At 38.1% G+C, this 20,896-nt stretch overlaps 1 protein-coding gene across 2 annotated transcripts; it reads right to left on the bottom strand.

Moving 5' to 3' along the window:
• Window positions 1-4,125: 4,125 nt before the first annotated feature.
• LOC309694653 (macrophage mannose receptor 1-like) lies at window positions 4,126-19,088 on the bottom strand. 2 transcript variants are annotated; one of them, XM_082514839.1, is made up of 32 exons: window positions 18,906-19,088; window positions 18,347-18,703; window positions 18,086-18,256; window positions 17,849-18,004; window positions 17,491-17,601; window positions 16,902-17,039; window positions 16,608-16,784; window positions 15,609-15,763; window positions 14,857-14,970; window positions 14,605-14,720; window positions 14,316-14,464; window positions 14,022-14,221; window positions 13,549-13,664; window positions 12,729-12,801; window positions 12,453-12,606; window positions 12,104-12,142; window positions 10,671-10,834; window positions 10,483-10,544; window positions 10,048-10,148; window positions 9,780-9,922; window positions 9,324-9,429; window positions 8,759-8,886; window positions 8,397-8,441; window positions 8,181-8,225; window positions 7,954-8,056; window positions 7,263-7,495; window positions 6,771-6,936; window positions 6,150-6,314; window positions 5,919-6,035; window positions 5,536-5,691; window positions 5,219-5,248; window positions 4,126-5,080 (listed from the first exon to the last, which is right to left on the bottom strand). In XM_082514839.1, the coding sequence occupies exons 1-32, from the start codon at window positions 19,078-19,080 to the stop codon at window positions 4,839-4,841; spliced, it is 4,407 nt and encodes a 1,468-aa protein (XP_082370965.1). In that variant the 5' UTR covers window positions 19,081-19,088; the 3' UTR covers window positions 4,126-4,838. The 2 variants fall into 2 exon arrangements, with proteins under 2 accessions (XP_082370965.1, XP_082370964.1); XM_082514838.1 differs by having other exon boundaries at window positions 12,729-12,804; window positions 18,906-19,084.
• Between the last annotated feature and the right edge of the window lie 1,808 nt (window positions 19,089-20,896).

The following is a 20,896-nucleotide window of genomic DNA, read 5'->3' as shown; positions in this document are numbered from 1 at the left end:
TCAGAGGCAGTGTGTTCCTTCAGCTGGGTCAGCCTAGAAGAAGAGATTTGTTGGATCGACATGATCTCGTAGTCTGCTGTTTCATCACTGTGCTGACCTGTCAAGGTTGTGGGAGCACGGGACAAAGTGTCGGCGAGGTACATCTGTGAGCCTTTTTTGTACACCATCTGAAAGTTGTACTTTCATACATGCAGTATGAAAGTCTGAGCATCAGTCTGAGCAGTCTGAGCATCATGCGCTGCAGTTTGGCTGGAGCTGAGTGTATGGGCTTGTTCAGGATAGTGACTAACGGCTGGTGATCGGTTTCGATTTGGATTTGCTTTCCATAGATGTAATCATTGAACTTGGAACATGCAAATACAACTGCAAGAAGTTCCTTCTCGATCTGCGCATAGCGCATTTCGGTCTGTGTCAGAGTACGAGAGGAGTAGGCGATTGGGGCGCCTTCCTGGAGGCATGCAGCCCCGAGTCCATACTCCGAGGCATCACACGTTAGCGTGACGGGTTTCTGGACGTTGTAGTAGCTGAGAGTGGGTGGACTGGTTAGGCTCTGTTTTAAAGCATCGAATGCATCCTGATGCTGCTTCAGCCAGCACCACTGAATGTCTTTTCACGTTAGCTCCCGAAGTGGGGCTGAGAGCTCACTGAAATTAGGAATGAACATTCCTAGGTAATTAATCATCCCTAAGAAGCGTTGGAGACCTGTGACATTTTCAGGTGTGAGCATCTCCTTAATTGCTTTAGTCTTTGCTGGGTCAGGCTTTAAGCCCTTGCTTGTGAAGACATGACCAACATAACAGACTTCTTTGAGAAGGAATTTGCACTTTAGGGGGTTGAGTCTCAGCTTGACTTCCCTTGCACAGTCAAGTACCTTTCTGAGATTCTGTTCATGCTCTTTCATATCTCTTCCGCCGATGATTATGTCGTCGACGATGACAGCACAGGGGTATCCAGCAAAGATCTGCTCCATTGCACGCTGGAACACTTCGCTGGCTGAGTTTATTCCATACGGCATTCTGAGAAAGCGGAATCTGCCAAATGGAGAGCTTAAAGTCATGAGCATGGATGATTTGTGTTCAAGCATTACCTGCCAAAAGGAGCATTTTGCATCCGGGACAGAAAAGACTTTGGAGTTAGCCATTTGGGCGGCTACCTCCTCTATAGTATGCATAGGGTGATGCGGGCATTTCAGCGCTTTGTTTAGATCTCTTGGATCGATGCAGAGTCTGATGTCATCTGAATTTTTTTTGGTGGGTTGCCACCATAGACAACACCCATTCTGTTGGCTCGGTGACAGGGGTGATCACACCCAACTTGACCATGCGGGTTAATTCTGCTTTAACCTTGTCTTGCATTGGAACTGGTATTTTACGTGCAGGCTTTACTACTGGTGTGACTTCTCGGTCTATTTTCATGGAATAGGTAACCAGAAGCTTACTAAGTTTATCTTCGAAGAGATCTGAATACTCTAAGAAGATCTTTTCTGAAAAGGTGCTTTCCACATCCATGGCTACATGGTGGACTTCTTTGTTCAATGTGATTAATTGTAAGCGGAGTGAGCCTGGTAAGCCAAGTAGGGGTTGTACGTCCCATTTCACTACGAAGAACTGCAGAGGGTATTCCTTGCCTGCAGAGTGGCATGAGAGTGTTGCTGTGCCAGCGGTTTGATTTCCTCACCTCCATATGCCACCAGTTTAGTTTTCTGTGATGGCAGGAGTTTTTCATCTTGTCTCAGATGTTCAAAAAGGTCAGCTGGCATGACATTACATTTGGCGCCAGTGTCCACCTTGAGCTCTATGGGTTTTCCATTAATATACACTGTGGTGAAAATTTCATTCTTGTATGGAAAGCAGGGATTTATAGTGTCTATATTAATTCCAATCACATAGAACATTTCCTCATCGCTGCTAGGCGCTTGCATCTCAGTGTGGTTAATGGGTCTCTTTTTGAATTGCCGTGTGTGTGATGACTTGCAGTATTTCTGGAAGTGATTCCATTTTTGGCACTTATGGCATTGCTGGCCATATTTATTATTATTAACCTTTATTTAACCAGGAAAAGTCCCATTGAGATTAAGAACCTCTTTTTCAAGGGAGTCCTGGCCAAGAGGCGACAACATGTTGAAATTATTATGCTGGGCATTTGTCTCTTTTTGCCCCGTGGCTGCCCCCGCAGTTGTTGCAGTTTGTTATTGCGTGAGCGGGCCTCTGTTCTTGTTGTGTTGCACGCCGCTCATTGCCTGTCCTCGTCTTGACTTTGTGTAGATGTTTTTTCTTTATTATGTGATGCAAGGTGTCCACCTTTGCTGCCATTTGTTCTGGAGCTGCTAGAGCTTTTTTGTATGTTGATCTGTCTGCTCGAATATCTGGCACATTTCAATTGCTTTGCTCAAAGTTAGGTCACTGTTGCGCAGCAGTTGCTTTCTCATGCTGTCACTATTTATGCCACAAACGAGTCTGTCTCTGATGAGCTCGTCTTTAAGCTGGCCAAATCTGCAACTGCCTGCCTTCTTTTTCAAGTCGCTCATGTAAGACTCAATTGTTTCATCTGGTCGTTGGTTTCTAGCGTTAAACTTGTGCCTTTCCATTGTTATGTTTGTTTGGGAATTACACAGTTTCCGAAATTTGCGCTTGAGACATTCCGGGTCTTCTCTCGATTCTGCTTCTCTCACCAATTGTCTGTGTTCTCCTTCCCCCGCGTGCACAGCGGGTGCATAAACGAAGGCGCGCTCCCGCTCGATGGCTTCAGAGCTGGCCAGGTTTAGCAGGATGAACGCTCTAGTTCGAGCATCCTTATGCTATGAATATGTCGTATTCCTGCTCGAAAACACGCCACTTCTCGGCGATGTTTCCACTGAACACCAATGGTTCTGGTCTACGGAATCCGTCTGACATGGTCATTGATGCTTAATAGCCTTTCCTGCGATAGCCGAGCAATGCTAGCTGGTTACTTGCTTGCTTCGTCTGCAAAGTGCTGAGAAAACTTTGGCCTTACCACTCTGTCAGCAGGGCTGTAGCACACGACCAAACCACAACTTCTGACACCATGTTTGATGTTCAGCAATGACTCTGGATTCGTGATTACTAGCAAGCTTTGTTTTACTACGTAACTGAGCAGACATTACATGTAAGCAACTCCACGGGGGGGGGGGGGTTAGGAAAATCACTATTGGTTGTCCTAAAAGTCGCTAGAAGTCGCTAAATGATGTCATCGCCTAATTTGCATACTTGGTTATGCTAATGTAATTGTAACCTACGTTGTTGGAGAGAGAAATAACATCGTGGAAGAGACATAAAGTGAGTAAAAGACATCCTAAATGCATTTAGAGTTTATTTAGAACTACAAATTAAATTTCTATTAGCAATTATTGTTTTTTTTAATGTCACAATTCCAACCCTGCGTCGTCATAAATAAGTCTCCAATAACACCAGAAAAAGTCACCAGATTTGTCGCTAGTCGCTTTTTAGAAAAAAAGTCGCTAAGTTGGCAACACTGGGGGGGGGTCTCACCTTCGCGCTGTATCGCTGCATGCGTGCGCAGCGTACTACTCGGAACAGGTATATGAAAGCGGCATTAACGAACAATATTAGTCAGATGTTCTACAATGACTGAAAGGCACAGACAGTTATTTTTGCAGGTTTTTCGACTGTAATTTTAAATCAGAATCTACTTGACAGGTTAGGCACAAAATTTGGGATTTAGTCTGCATTTGGTCTTATTCAATGTCAGGCACAAAAGCATTAGTTTATTGTGTGTGTGTTTGTCTGTTTTTCCAATAACCTGTCCAATCTGTACCCCACTGTCATCCAATGCTAACATTCACACCTACTGTCAGTTTAGAATCACCAGTTAACCTAACTTCATGCATGCCTTTGGGTTGTGGGAGGAAACCTCTCAGACACATGCGAACACCACACAGAAAGCCCTGACTTTACACCCATGAACTACTTGCAAGAGGCAAGAGGTACTAAGTACTAATCACCAACACCATGCTGTTTCATATGTAGATCAAATCTGTTAGTCCAAAGTGTGCCTGAGAAAAAACAAATTACACGGTAACGCTAACACAAATTTTGCTTTTGAAAACTAGAAAGATAGCAACTAAACATACTAAATACACATTAATTGTTTATTGCCAAGTTTAATGTTTATTCAATACCAACAGGCAGTACATTTATGTATTTCAAGACTACAAGCAATGAACAGCTACTAGTGGATCTAAGCACCACATGTAATAATTATATACATTCAATCACAGGGATAAAGAAAAACAAATTGTTATGGGGAAATGTTTTTATGCTTCGCTTCATAATAATAGTGTTCATATTTTACACTGTGCAGCCCAGCTTCTAAACAGTAAACTGTAAGCCATATAAGCCATATGATAAGACCACATGAGATTAACACACAAAGCTGAGTTTTGCAGAATTTGACTCACAAACAACACCCACACACGAACATGAAAAACAGGAACTGCTATGCTTGTTAAATAAAGGAAACGCCTGCGACTCGGTGTGAGTCTCTCTGTTGAGCTCTCACCCGTGCACGTTAAAAATCTCTCCAAGTGTCTAAGTGTTGTTTCTTCACCTGAGTGTTTGATAATTGTTGATATCCTTGACACAAATCAAATAATAATCCTATTCATACAGACATCCTAGAGCTTAAATTGGTCTGTAATGAGGTTGCCACCTCCACTGAAACTCACATTTAGTGACTTACTGTTAAATAATTGCATGTATTTACTGCATATAGTAAACAACCAAATAATAAATCATCAAAGTGTAATGCATCAGTTTGGAACACAGTAAAGTTTATATCCTAATAGACCCTACCTAAAATCACAAAGTTAAAACTGGTTCAGGGTTTTCTGCATTCTCTATTAGTTTATTGGTGTCAAGCACATCAGGTTGCGATCGTTCACCATTGAAGTACAGTGGATTTTCAAATGTGGGGAAGGGACCAGGAGACTTCTTGTAGAGGAAAAATGCAATGACTACCAGTGTGGAAGTGATCGTAATCACCAGTACAACTACCACAGTAGTGTGGACACGAGTTTGATGAGCTTGATCTCCATTAGATCCTGCAGGTTTAAGCAAGTAAGTTCAGATTTTAAAACATGATTTAAATTTTCACAAATTTTCACTAAATTTTTCACATTATTAGTAGTAGTATTGTTATATAATTAAACAACACAGAGCCATATAAAGACAGAACTTACCATCTTTTGATCCTGAAGTTTGAGGCATCACTAGTGGCAAAAAAACAAAGGAAAAGAAAGAAAGAAATGGTAAAAATGCAAACATATAGGTTTATTAGCTCTCTCTTTCCTGTAAACCATAAAACTTTAGCATTAATGTAAAGTAAGATGTAAGATATCCAATGGTAGATGGCATCTGTGTGGTGTACTAACAAGCTGCTTAGTAACACATGTAATGAGTATTATTAATTATAAATTATTATAGTTGTGCATTTGTTAACATTTTCCTTCAATAAATAATTGGATATAATTACTTCACATTGACACAATTATTTTACCTTTGGCTGTTTTACAGATATATGGTCTGTCGTGCCATCTGCGACCCGAGTTCCAAGTCCCATCTGAGGTTTGGATTGCTCCAAAATCAGAATCCGGCTCATCTGGAGCCCAGTTAGTGAAGTCCAAAATAGTTCTATCCAACCAAAGCCATGTCCCTAGAGACAAACAGAAATGTATTCCTTTTTTCACTTTGCTAACTTACCAATACCCCACTGAATGTGGCTACACAGTTGCTGACAAGAAAGACATGATAAATAGTACTGATTTAGTGGTGATTTGAGGTTATAGTTTGTTTCTTCAATTAAGTCAATAAATTGTTAATATGGTTTCATTAAATAGTTTTTCTATAAACACTAAAAGATTACACTTATTGTGGCCATACCTTTATGAGTTTTAAACAGACCAATCCAGAAAGAGTTGTGTCTGTCTTTGAAATTTGTCACAAAGCCTTTGATGAATTCTTGCTCGGAGGGATCTTCAATGCTAGCCAACACTCCACCTTAAAAACAAAAATCGACTGGTTGTGACAATGTTGAAAACACATATTAGGCTTAATCTTAACACCACATATTTACTGTATAGTGATTCTAAAATTATTCAGCATGTATCTTACCATGCCTTACACAGCTGCTAGCTGCATCTGCCCATTCAATTTCATCTTGGATAAACAAATAACAATAACCCCTATACGGCAGCCATGTGTAGCTCTGTTGGTACTCTAGATCTGTATCTTCAGGACAATTTCCAGGAAATATTGTAGACTCAGTTGGTGCCACTTCTGTGAAGAATAGAAGCAATAATGCTCAATGAATCACAAAATGTTTTACTGTGACTTGGTGAAACGGTTATCTCCTGGGATCAAAATGTTCTGCGATGTCTGTTACTGTAAATTAATGTAAATAATAAAAGAAGAACACTTGAGCTGACCAACAGCCAGCTAAGGAAAAAAAGCCCTCTGAAATAGCTCTTATTTAATGGACAGTAATGGGTCTCAAACACTCACAGGCCATCAAAGTTCTGTTCTCGTTACTCTCACATGATCAGAACACAGAGCACTGAAAATCCTGCCTCTTACTTTTAACTACATCCTTCTAAAGACATTAATAAGCACAGATTGCTTGACATTGGCCAGTTACCTAGCAGTTGCCAATTTAGTGATATCTAATATAGACGTTAAGACGTATAATCAAGATGCCAAAGATGTAGGAAAAATCATTAACTTGTTAAAACATACCTGTAGACTGCATACAGGCACTTTTTATGGTCACATTGCAGAAAGCGGTCCTCCATTTTCCATCCACATCTACATACACACAAGGTTTGTCCCTGCTTGGTTCAAATTCAGCCCAGCCGGCATTGTTCAGATGCCAACCATCAATATATTTAAAATAACCTCCAGTCTGAAAATAAACATGGATCAGATGTTGTCAAATCAATAGTTTTGTGGGGGATGTTTTCTGTCTGTCATACCTTGTTAAAACTGCTTCTGCCAATATGTGTTACATAGATTACAAATTTTGATTTTATTAAGAAGTCAGCAATCTTGGGTCATATGCCATTTGTCATGATTTTCCAAAATAAGTCATTTAATAACTTTATCACATCTTATTTCATACATAACCAAGAACCCTGTATAACTCTTATTTTCAGGTGTCCTGTATGTTTAATCATTTTATAGTACTTTTTATAGTTTTTATAGTAATTTTGGATAGTTGCAGCCTTGTACCTGCTGTTTGTTAAGTCCAATCCAAAGAGGACTATTGAGTTTTATAGCCAGTAGCTCAACATATGCCTGTGTCCAGTCATTTCGCAGGCTGGCCAAGTTGGCTTTCTCAGCGTTACAACGTTTCTGAGCATCATCCCAGGTCAGATTTTGAGTATTAATCTTGATGCTGTCATTTCCCAGAGTCTCATAGATATTATAATCTATGGTTTCAGGTGGTGCTTTAATGTTTGGATCTGTTAAGAGCAAAAATAAAATTAGACATGAGATTAATTCACATTTTTTTGCACCACTGCAAACATTATAACTGTCAACAGGACTTTTTATTTATTTTGTTGTGCATTATTTGCAAATTTGTTCCCCATAGCAGGCCAAACACATTGATATGAGTGAACTACCACTGGAATGCAGTTGTACAACAACAATTTAACTTCTTAACATCCACCAGATCTCCAACGACCTCATTATGGGTTAGAGCTGGGTTTACATCAACCTCTCTATAACATTTTCACCTGTTTGCTCAAATGTAAATATAATAATAGAATTAAGGCTTATGTTTGAAATGAAGCTCTTTTTGAATTTGGATCAAATGCTACTTAACACTACCCCTAAATGGTGAGACTGCAGGAGAACAAAATATTTTATGAACTATGTTTAGCCTCTGAAAATGTCTACTCCAAAGAGATGAACTCACCAAGATTCTGTTGACATATATATCCATTGGTGTCATTGCAAGACCTTGTTGTCCATTTACCAATCCCAAAAACAGGATTTCCATTCATTACAACACATTCATCCTGGGTAAGAATGGTAAGTGAACATGATTTTAAAATCTATTTTTTTAAAATGCGCAATTAATTAAGATTACTTGTTGCATACAAACAGTGGTGACATGCTTAAATTAATATGGAAAATCATTACCTCATTCCATCTTTTATAAAAGCTGCCAGGATGACGATGATGTCTCTGCAATCAAAATGATCATTATTAATATTTCATTAACATTTCTATTCCTGGGAGAAGAAAAACTTTTGGTTGGAGTTTGACATTGACCTCTGACCAAGCCCAGCATCACTGGACACATCTCTAACCACACCTACCTGTCAAATCACAACGCATAGCTCAAACTATGTTTACCTCATTCCATCTCGGATACACCATCCCAAAAGGTTGTTCACGTCTCTGAAATCAAAATTTGCTAGTGTAAATATTTCTTTAAAATGTCAGTGAAAACTCAAAAGCTGGTCAAAGCTTGACACTAAATTCTGTGTAGTTCAATTAAATCATAGCATCACTGAATATATATCTGTAACTCGACAAGAAATGCGCATTGGCGACTGCTGCTGTGATTTGGTGCTATATAAATGAAATTTAATTTAATTTAATTGAAAATGTGAAATCATGATACAAAAGCAAGCTGTAAAATGACAATACAGCTACTGATAGTTGTACAAAGGATTAGCTTCACATTACACCTGTATGAGATTGAATGAACTCACAGAATAGCCCCAGTTGGTGTATTGCCTTTTTTTCCCATCGGTCCAGAAAAATCCCTCTTGGCTTATAGCATTCAAACCAATCCACAGGTCTGTAGATGCTGTATGAACCATTCTGGTGATCAAAAATGCTGAAAATTGAAGATACAGACACAAGATATTAAATGTAGGTTTCTGGTTTCTTTTCCATTTTTGGTAAAGTATTCACATCTTCATAAGCTGTATGATATGTTTAACTCTTTCCTCCATAATGACCTCCCCTGTGCCCTTAATGAGGAGTTTTGAAACCTTAATATACACCAATAAAAATGTGGTTTGACAACCATTTGAATGGGCTTTAGGTTTTTCCAAACTTAGCCCTAGAAATATGTAGCGCTAAGTACAGACAGAGATCAACCACACTAACTTCAGAAGCACACCCAGTAATTTTGTTCTGGAAGCAGACCTAAAATATAACAGAAACCATTGAGTCCAGAAAAGAGAAACGAGGGATACACCTAGTAGGTATTTAAGGGGGAAAGAGTTAAAGTTTAAATCCAAATCTGAATAAAACACAATTAGAACTAACCTTGCACACTTCTTGTAGGTATAGAGACTAAATTGCCTCCCACCTCAGTGCATTTTGACCGTGCATATTCCCAGGTGATCTGCCTTTCGTTAAAGATGTTGTAACACTGCAGAAAAGAAATGTAATTATTATTATGATAAGACTTAGGTGAAACATTTCACCACTGAAACCTGTGTATTTTAGATGATCTCATTTATAATTAGTACTGAATGAAGTACACAGATGGAGGGGTCAAAATTTGCTGACTTTTTTTAATGCCACTCCACATTCGACAAACTTCTTTCTGCTTCCTTCATTCTCCTTCATTCGTGTTTTATTTAGTTATTTATTACATTTTAAAGAATCAACTTGACATTTGAAGCCAAATAAAGGCTCAATGTAAAATTTGATGGTGGGCCTCTGCTGTAATGTTGTCATTTTAAAAACTTCTCTGAAATAAAGGTTTAAAAGTCTGACCTTTGTGCCAAATTTCATCCATCTTTTTGGGCAGCCACCTGTTGGAGCAACTGTTGGGGCTGCAGTGGTGTTGGTTGGCAACATCCTTCCTCGCTTGCAAATAAATGAAAGCTCTCTTCCACAATTAGAAGTCCTCCAGAAGCCTATAAGATCAACAAAGAATTCATTAGGAACATTATCCTAATCCATTAATCAATTATTTTAATCCAGACATCGTGTCTAGATTTGATCATTTTTCAATTCAAGCGTTCAGCGCATTTTTACTCACCCATGTGATAAGACATAAAAACACAGTTTTGATCAAAGCCACTAGTGCTGGGTTGATCTTCATCCCATCTTCGAAATGACACTGGAGTACCATCCATCCACCTTAATGTAGAGAATTATGGTTAAATTTTTAATTGTATCATATGAAAATATTCATCATTTGATGTTAGACTTTTTTGTATTATGGTGTCACTATTTCTATTCCATAATAAATAAACAAACATGTGACCACATGGATTTAGTTCACTGATGGCTAAAAAAGAAAAATCTTCTTTAGATCAAATGACAGGTCTTTTGAACTGATATCTGAAACTTAACCAGTAAAAAAAAGGAAATGTACCTCATTACAAATCTAATAGGAAATGCACTTCTTATCAATGATCATGAGTTGGCCTAAAAGCTCCCTTTTCCCCTTATGGCATTAATGATTACTCACCAAGCTGACCCATCAAGATCCACAGACAAACCTATATAATAACGCCCATAGCTTCTGGATATCTGTAGACACACACATAAATATGCACAATTATCTCTAGTGTGTGTCACATTCTAATGTTTTCAGCCTGCTCTAATGTATTAATAAAACAAAACAAAAAAGTACAAATTAAATACATAGATATTTACCTGTTTCCATAAGAAAACATTTTCCTCTTTACTGGTTATAGATACTAGGTCACTGTGCCTCTGCTGACAGAAGTGACGAGCATCTTCCATGGGCATTGACATTCTGTTAATATAATACTGATTCCCTCTCCGCTCCAGCCAACCATCCGAAGTGGTATTGAATTCTGTAAAAGTTTAGAAATACATTGATAGACTTGTCAGTGTTCTACCGTATCTTTTGGTCAGATCCGTTTGTCCAAGGAGACCCAACCTTAAAAAAGAGCAACTAAAACACCTGGTGGCCACATCAGACTTTTGAAGAGGGCTGAAGGTACACAATGAATAAAAAGGTATAAAATGTAAAATCTATCCCATTGATATTCAGATCATCCCAAATATTTTTCAACTAAAATTTATTTTTATTCATTAATTTCTTCAGTGATGTCATTATCAGAGGTGGAGCAAGTAAAGTACAAGCATTCTTTACCCAAGTAGAAGTACAGATATATTTGTTTAATTAAAAAAAGTACTAATTCAATACTAATTCAAGTTCATTACACACTCACTCAATTCTACCACCTATTTTTTATGCAAAGGTAACTGAACCTTGTCCTGTATTAATGTCATTCTAAAATAATATTATTATTACATGAGAACACAAATGTTATTTCAATCTAAATCTAAACCTAATGAATGAACTTTGCTTAAATCTTTTATGTAGGACACAAGTAGTTAAAAAACATTTTTTAAAATAACCATTTTCAGTTGTCCACATCGTAGAGCGTGACTTTGCCTCCACACCGCCACCAAATAATTTTTAATGTGTTCTCCAGTAGATTTTCTTAATGTGCAGGGTTTGATCACTTCATCACTTTGTGGATTTACAAAACTGAATTCAACATGATGTATGCAGATGTTTCACAGCTATACTAACAGTATACTGTATATTGTCCTTATACTAGACCTTTAAAGATGGTAAAAAGGTGGATGCTTAATCTAAGCATCACATGCTTAAATGCAAATTAATATACTACATTTACATAACACTGATCGTGAGCACCACAATATGAAAATGGATAGAAATTATCAAAACACATCATATACAAATCCAATATGTAAAAATGCTGATGATTACATGCAATCAGTTTATGAGGTGTCACTAAGCAGTCCTTATCTTTAAATATAACCTCTCTTTTTCCTCCTTAGTTTTTTTCTATATTGGTCTCATGCTCTATAAAAAATACTGTTTATAATTTATAGTATAAGTTTGTTTATTTGAAAGGTAACAATGAAAATGATTTATCAGACTGCTTTGGGAAATTGCAAGTTTGAGCTACAATGCAAAACCACCAAAAAGGATGAAGCTGTACTCGGGCAAATCCGCAATCCAGGTTTTGTAGTGCATATGTGTTATTCACCCAGGTTATGTTCAAGGTTAATTCATGTGAACTTACCCACCACAGTATTATTCGAAGGTAGTTTTGGAGTCACTCCTGCAAGAACACAGACAGAAGTCCATTTTATTCAAAGGAAAGGAAAGCAACAGTAAACATGTGGTGGCACTCTGTAGTCTACACTGCGGTATACTGTAATGCAGTCATTATTTTTAGTCCGAAATGTGTTTCAACAATAGTGACAATTTCTCCAATCATATGCACTGAAATCATGGCAAGAAGAGATTACATAATATTGTGAATATTAACAATAATCTCTTCACCCCTGAAGACAGAAAAGAACATGCATATGAAAGTTAGTTAAAAAATGTTCCAGCAGTGAGACTGGTCAGCATTCAGTCAACTATACCTGCACGGATCTGACACAACCAGTCATTGTAACTGTCACAGTTCAAATCATTCCAGGAACCTTCTTCATCCCAGTTATGTATCACAAACTCAGCACAAGATTCTGCATTGTTGAAATTGTTTGGTTCTCCTGCCTGCCAGTGCTGGAAATCTAGCTGTTAACAATAAGAAACAACAATATTATGTTGAGTTATTGTAAATATTTTATTAAAATAACATTTAATGATTTAATGACCAAAAACAAAAGAACAACAAGAACAGAATGCCATTAACTTACTGGGCTTCCATCAGTCCAGGCATAACCAGTGGTTGTTTCAGGAATGTGAAGTCCAATCCAGGCTTTTCCACCTCTGCTGTACAAAAAAGGAAACGACACTCTCACTGTCTTCTAAAGTACTAAAACAAACATTTTAGCTACATTTGCAGTTAGCTGATGGTGTCAGTCTCATCAGAGAAGCTAAAACATGTCCATATGTTTTCACCCTACAGGCAAGATGTGGTACTTCAGGTGATGAAAGTCGAAAATATGGTGCATCTGAATTTGCTACTGCATAGAACAGCAGTCCCCAACCCCCGGGCCTCGGACCGGTACCGGTCCGTGAGAGTTGAGGCTCAGGTGTGAAATGTATGGTTTTCAGCGTTATTTTGTTATCGTTTTTATCGTTAACTCAGTTTTCCTGGGTCTTTTCACGTGTGTTATGAATAAATCTTCTTTTTTTCGGTACCGGTACTAGTTGTATTTTGTTGTATTTGCCGGTCTGTGAAAATATTGTCGGGCATAAACCGGTCCGTAGCGCAAAAATGGTTGGGGACCGCTGGCATAGAACACAGGTCAGATAAGTAGGTGTGAAATGTACTACTATATGAATGCTTTTTTTCAGTAGGTTAAAACACCAACATGGTGTGTTGTGTGAATGTGAAACATATTTGCCAGCATGCTGAATATTTTTAAACAGGATTATTTCACATAGATGATCATTGTCTAGAGTTTGATCTTATGTTAGGATAAACTAATGGTTGTATGATTTAGACTGGAAAATAATTGACAGAAGATATTATAAACAGTAGTTGTTATTGTAGACTAAGTCATGCTGTACCTGAACAGTCGTAGCTCAGCAGAACTGTGGATGCTAAGCAGATCTCCTCCAATGGCCCTGCAGTAATCCCTGGCCTCAAACCAAGTCTTTTCTTCTGAGCGAGGACCTGTAAAAAACTTCAAACGCAAGACAACAACTCTGTAAATTTCTCAACCGCAGATAGTTCATGCAATTGAAGGTAATTGAATTTAATTTAATTTTGTGAGCACAACACTGAATGGAGTCCTGAGGAATAAGGAGAAATAGAATGCAAAACACGAAGAACAAGTCCCTATCGTGATGAATGAAGAGATTCTTAAAACTGACAGGTTGCTAGTGTATCATAGGACTAACACACAGAGACCCAGTTACACTCACATTCACACTTATAGCATATTTTGGCTGACATCGCATTGCTGTAAAGTGCCAGTGCTAAATACTCCACAATAGACAAAGTTTCTTTGAGTCCACTCAAGGCTGACCGAAGGTTGTACCTTAGCGCACATAGCTCTCGTTCCCACTCGAGTCCAACCCTCTGGACATTTAGGAGGAGCTACAGTTGGTGGTGGAGCAGTTGGAACCATCCCCTCTGCCATGTACTTGCAGATATATTTTTCTTTGTTGGTGCAGGGAAGCAGGTCCCAAAGTCCAGCCAAAACCCCAGTTGTCATGGCAACACAACCCTGCTGGTAACCTTGGGGCATTGAGGAAAGCAATAGTCATGTGCAACTTATTGGGCTGCAGTTTATTCCTGATATTTAAGTACAGAAATTCAGATGCATCCATACCTGGCATTTGACTATTCCAGTGAGTGAACCTTACTGTGGGTGAGTTGGTCCACTCAAAAACATCAATATTCTTTTGATTTGAGAGCCCTATCCAGAAGTGTTTCTCTGGTCTCAACCCCACCAAGCTGACAAGGAAGGCATTATCCACCCTGCAAAAATGTATACAATTCATGGATTTCTTGTCATTTTTAATATACCGTGCAGCACATGCATCTGCATGCATGTTTGTGGATTTCCCAAAGAAGTCGTTATGTGATTTATAACAAAGATGAACTGGTTGTTTTCTTACCCATTTGAAACATCAGCTAAGTATGAGTTTGAACTCTTGCAGTCTTCACTAGCTTGACTGAAAGTCTTTGTCTCAGTGCCTACAAAGTAGCAGTAGGAGCCATGTTTTTTCCATCCCTATAGGAGAGTAAATACATCACAACTGAGGAGTACATTAAAATTTCATTTATCTATTTTTAATCTGTTTTTTAGAATGTACTACTGATTTCACAAAGTGAAATTTGAACCTTAATCATGCTTTGTTATTACTCACGGCTTTACATCCGATGTCTATATCTGGTTCATTTCCAGTGCTTTCAGTGGAACTTTGCTTCATACAGATAAAGCCATGTTGCTCATCACATGACCGATCTGCCCAGTTCCCGTTCTGCAAGAACAAAAGCATTGTAAACACTTGCAGATTTGTGGGCTGGATTGCTGAATCAATAAAATTCAAATATTTAAAGCACTGTAATTACAGTTACTCCAAGGTTCTTTGGTATATTTCTCAGAATGCTAAGCACTCAAAGTGCTTATATTTGCAGTAAAACACTATCACATCCAAAAAGCCTGTAACTTGCCCAAAACCTTTAAATCATGAAAGGTTTTAAAGTTTAGATATTTCGTAAGAATGACACATGGCTATAGAAGTAAATGCATTGCCTTCTAATTCTAAAGGAGTCTTGTCGTGTTTTCTCTCACAGTGAATCTACTTTACCAGTCTACCACACCTAAGATACTGATTTCATAACATTCAACTTTGTAAACCAGTGTGGAAACTATGAAGAAAAATGTCGGAAGAAAATATTCTGCAGCTCACAACTAAGTTAAAACGGTAGAAAAATATGTAAAATATCAGTATTGTAAAACATGTACTCTAGAAACAGCACAAAAAATACAGTTTAATATTTCTTGCAAAACTTTTTCTTGAAGATCAATACATCAAGGGTAGTGGATTATGCTTCCTCCATGCATGATTTGTCTAGCTAAACACATATAGATGAATAAATATGCACAAGGTCTTACCTCTCCCCTGATGAGAACACAGTCATCTCCATCAGTGGAGAGTCCTGGTTTTCCATATTCCCAGCTGGTGAAGGACACATGAGACTGGTCACTCCAATCAAACAGTCCCTCTGTCCTAATGTCATTCAGTCCAATCCAAAGCTCATCAGTGGATGCTACAGAAAAATAATGGACCAAATATCAGCCAGAAGCTCAAATTTCCCCATTGCACTGAAAATTACTTGTACAGTTCATAGACTGGTAAAGAGCGACAGGCATTGTCTAAATCGTACTTTAACATATGAAAAAATCAACAGCTCACACATGCGTGGAAATATTTGACATAGACTCGCAGCAAGCTAGAGCTGAATGAATGACATGATCTCTATTGTCACTCCTAAATGTACAGTCATGCTGCCAGTTATTATGTGTAAAGTGTGCATGTCATTCTCATCTGTTAAGGCTTTCTTAATAATTAGTCTTTTATACAAAATTCAGTATTTTTTTATTATTTGCCAGAGTAAAAACAATTATGATATAGGGATGAATACAGCACTCTCTCAGTGATATTACGAAGTGAAACTGTTATTCATATATTGTTATTCATATATCACTGGCTGTTTATGTATTAGTAAACATTTTGGTTTTAATTAAAGACAAACTTGAATAAACTCAGTAGGTGTAAATAGAAACTGGATTAGGTGGAATACACATTTTGATTAGGTTTAGGTGAGATAGACAGTTTAGTTAGAGTTTAAAAAAACACGATTTAAATTAAATGTAAATAAAGATGTTGTGACCTAGCCTGTGTACTTTTTTTAAACCACAAAATATCCCTAAAGTTTACCATATCCTGCCACAACAATAAAGAGTTTAATGATGCTATTAGTGAATTACAAACTGGAAACTGATGTGTTCAATCTCAGCACATGTGCACCTTGTCAAATGTATGAAATATATTTGCTGTTGGGAATCTGTTTTATATTAACATTATTTCTTGGAGATATGATTGCCACATACCGTATCCAAGCTGAGAGATCACAAAGCTTTGATCCTCCATATTTCGGACGGTCGCTAAGTCGCCGCCTTCTGCACGACAAGCTTTCTGAGCGCCAGACCATGTTTGAGCATTACGCTGAAGATGAAAACAGTGGCCATTGTAGGGAATCCAAGGTGTTGAGCAAAATCCTTGTTCAACTGATGATGAAAAGAACAAATATATAAGAACTTCACTTCTGATGTCCCCCAAGAAACTACTGCAATCTAGAGAAATATTCAAATCGCGGTAAAACAGAATCGAATTTTTTTATATACTTTGTGGAGGTGCTGGTGGGACCCCATCTTTGTAGCAGATGTAGCCCATTTTCTTGGTACAGGATGAACTTTGCCAAGAGTGCTCTCCAGCAGTGTCAAGAATTGCACAGTTGTGTCCTGGATTAGGAAGTGGATTCCCTAAATCAAGATAATAATGATGATGGTTAACACTCACACATTACCCAATCATGCACAATAAGAATTTTAGGAGTACTTTAAATCTTTGAGTAATTTGTAACAATATTGGTAGTATTTAGCATTTAGAAAAACTAACAAAAGACGGATAGAAAATGAAAATACTGTATTAGTTGTTAAAAAGATAAAAATGTGTAATAATTAGCCGAAACTTGGAGACATGAATGAATATTTAGTTGTTGGTTTTTTTAGGTTTAGACTGTTGTACTTCTTACGTACATGAATTCTTGAAAAACCTTTTACCCTAAGAGTCTAGTTGTCACAGGAGTTAGGCTAACAGATTATATTTGCTTAACACTGTAATTTTCTGCAACTTTTCAGTTAATTTCCAGATCGCTCAGATGTTTTGAGGATTATTGCTGAAAGGAACTTCGTCCTTGCAGGGAGGACTTACCAGAATCCCATCGCAGATAACGGAAAGGTTTGCCATCAGTCCACTGCCAACCATGTTCTGGGTCCAAAACTAACCCAATCCAAAGTTTTTTTCTCCCTGCTCCCAATAATGCTGTGTGTTCAAGTGTTTACGAGACAGCGGGACGAAAAAAGAAAAGCACTTATTTTTCTTTCCTGAATTAAAATATCAGCTTTACAAAAGTCAGTTGGTAGGAATAACACAGATAAATACTAAAATATAGTGCAGGTTCATGCAACATCAAAAGTATTTGTAATCCAAAATCTTGATTATTTCATTTAAAATTCAAAAAGCTGCATCTGTTTGAGCTCTGGCAAATATCCACCAGGTGGCACCTCACCTGAGATCAAAGCTTGCTCACTGGGCTCCACAATACTGACCAAGGAGGCAGCCTGCTGTTTACAGCTGGTATCAGCTTGTCCCCAAGTCAGAGATGACTGTATGTTCAGCTGGTAATATGCTCCTGTTATGAGATTTTTTCTCCAGTGATCTGTGGCTGTATTTTGACAGAAAAAAAAATGAATTCAAATAATTCTTACATTTTCACTCCAGTGATGTTGAAATTTGACAAACTCACAAGTGGTTGGGCAGTATCCCCACTGTTCACGTTCAAATTTTGTTTCAACTGCACACCATGGTCGCTTTGTTGAGGAGTCAAATGTAGTGCAGTCTCCATACCACCGGTCTTTGTAAAGGAAGGGAAACATGCAGATCTTTCCTAATGCATTTCCCTCAATGGTAAATAACTCTGGAGGTGAAAAGAAAAGGCTTCAGGTTGGGTCAAGTGGCTATAGACAAATGCACACTTACACATAAAAGCATATGTTTTATACTATACCTCTGTATGTTCTTGTACAAGCACCGCTTGAGGTCCCTGTAATTGTGAACTGGTTATTTGGTCCTGTTGTTTTTGAGAGAGCAATTGTTTCATCAGCTTTCATCTCAATGAATAAATTATTATTTTTGAGGGCAAGCAGAGTTCCATTCCTGCATTCCCACTTTTGCAGGTCGCTCTTGTCATCACAGTCATACAGGCTCACTTCACTTCCTATACTTTTGCCCTGAGCTCCCAGGCATTTTTTAGTTGTGGTAACATAAAGCCGGTCATCAGTCGTCCAGCGTAGGTCAAGGCAGCGGCTAACCCTTTTCAGCAAACAAAAACCAGTGGCTTTGTTCATGAGTGAAAACGGGGAATCTGCAAAGGGGAAAGTTAAAAAAAAAGATCAGCCTGTTGCACAAAGTTTATTCCAGTATGGATTCAAACAAGCCTTTAATGAAAGCCGTGTTTGAATCAATAAACATCCTAATATATAAATATATTTCCCAAACAATTGTGGGGTTTCTCAAGGCTTGGTCATGACAAATCGTTAAATCAAATGTTTGAGCTTATACTGTACCATTTGTTGTTGAGCATTGGCATGTTGTGATGAAGAGGCCAAAGACTGCTAGAGATATTCTTGGGAGCATCATTCCTCCAATCAGTCTCAGAGCAGCAGACAATGTCCATGCATTGCAAGCAGAGGACTTATGTGCCTGAACATGAAAAGGAGGCAACCTTAATATCTCTGACATGACTTTGTTTCCCCCCCTTCATTGAGAAAGTCTCATGTTTCACATTGGCACATTTCAACATTTTGCTACTGGTACGTGGGTGGACAGGAAGGAAGGAAGGGCAACATACACAAAAGCACACAAACACACACTCTTTCTGTTAGACTCCAGACACGGCAAAAAGCTGTCCCATTCACTTCCCCTCCATAGGAAGAACGAAATGTGTAAGACAATTTGCTAAACATGTTTCATGAATCAGCATTAGTGATCCAGAGAAACAGTAATTCACAAGCTTTGATGCAGTACATATGGATTTATAGTGTTGCCTTTGACATCTTCCTTATGATTAAGTAAGGGTCAGAATCACAAAGTTCCTCACAGTACTACAGTACCATAATACTGTAACAATGTTATCAGGATAAAGGCATTCAGCAATATTCTACACAGCCCAAGATTGTCTACTATCACACTCAGTGATATATTTGTTACGAATTAAGAATATTGCTCTGAAGAGGCAAAGGCAGGAAATGTGCTTCTATTTATTTGTACACATATATTAAATTCATAATGAATTTTCTGTGTAGAGTTTGCATGTTCACTGCAAGGCTGCGTGGAGTCTCTCCAGGTTTTCTGGCTTTTAAGCCAACAAGTAACGTACCCAATGGCATGTTAGCTTATCTTGTGATTCTAAATTGGCTGTAGGTGCAAATGTGTGCAAGTGAATGGTTACCCTGTGTCTCACCCAATGAAGCTGAGGTGACTGATGCTACCAATGCTATAATTCATGATGTTATGACAGATCCGGGGGGGGGGGCTGTGTGCATCCTGAGTGTAGTAACATAATGTCCTGCTTTACGGAGTAGGCATTCAGATGTTTTTCTTTTTGTTTGGTTTGTTGTGTTTTGTTTCCAGTTCTTCCTTAATATCTATCACTGCATTTTGTATTTTCACTTCCCCTTTGGTTATTCTCCTTTTTGTGGTGGCACATTGTGCTGAAGTATGAACCTTTGTTACCACGATGATGTTTTTATGATGCCTGGATGAAGCTGCTACACTAATAAAGCTCGAGCTTTTGTTAAGCAAAAAATAAAATTATACTTTTTTCAACATATTTAGAAACAAAACTATTATTGTAGGGTAAATCAAAAGAAATACCTTCAAGAATATAAACACAAATGCTTTGCAACAAGGTGCAAACTATTGTTTACACAAAAAGCCCAGATTAGACACAAAAATATCTAAAATAGAGTGCACAGTTCTGAAAAAAAAATCTTTGGAGAAATGAAAGTAAGATAAATTTGGATGATGGGAAAAGAAAAATGCAAAGAAAGAGAAAAACATTAACGATCCGAAAAATTATGGTGAAGGCAGTGTTATGGTATCAGCATGTTTGGCTACCAGTGGGACTGGGTCACTGGTGTTTATTGATGATATTAATGCTATTGATGATAGAAGCATCCGGATGAACTCGCTGCTCAGATTTAGCCAAATCCTGGAAAACTGATCGGACAGAGCTTCACAAATGGATAAAGTAAAGCTGTTGGTTATTTAAGATGTTCTTAAATAACCAAGTCAGTCAGCTGATCTAAACCCAACAGAGCATGCTTCTCACAAGCAAGCAGCAACTAATGGTGGCTGCTTTAAAGGCCTGGCAGAGCATTATTAGGGAATAATTACATGTGATGTACAAGGGTAAAAGGTGTGTTATTTCAATTGCTATCCAAGTATAAAAAACAATCCTTATATCCTTATATTAGTTTGTCCAGATTTTCCTGGAGCCGACCCAGTTAGAAGGTCAGATCAGACCCAACAGGCTTGACCATTACATCTTTTAAAC

Source organism: Aulonocara stuartgranti (assembly GCF_965226115.1).
Source record: "Aulonocara stuartgranti genome assembly, chromosome: 18".
Lineage (NCBI taxonomy): Eukaryota > Metazoa > Chordata > Actinopteri > Cichliformes > Cichlidae > Aulonocara > Aulonocara stuartgranti.
The sequence above is the reverse complement of the archived record's forward strand: the minus strand, read 5'-3'. Positions and strand labels throughout refer to the sequence as shown.

Excerpts from the sequence above, each read along its gene's own strand:
- LOC309694653 (XM_082514838.1), bottom strand. The coding sequence starts at position 19,080 with ATGTCAGAGATATTAAGGTTGCCTCCTTTTCATGTTCAGGCACATAAG. Across the intron at positions 10,149-10,482 it reads GATCTTGATGGGTCAGCTTG|GTGGATGGATGGTACTCCAG; the intron begins GTGAGTAATCAT and ends CTCTACATTAAG. Across the intron at positions 5,249-5,535 it reads TATCTGTAAAACAGCCAAAG|TGATGCCTCAAACTTCAGGA; the intron begins GTAAAATAATTG and ends TTTTGCCACTAG.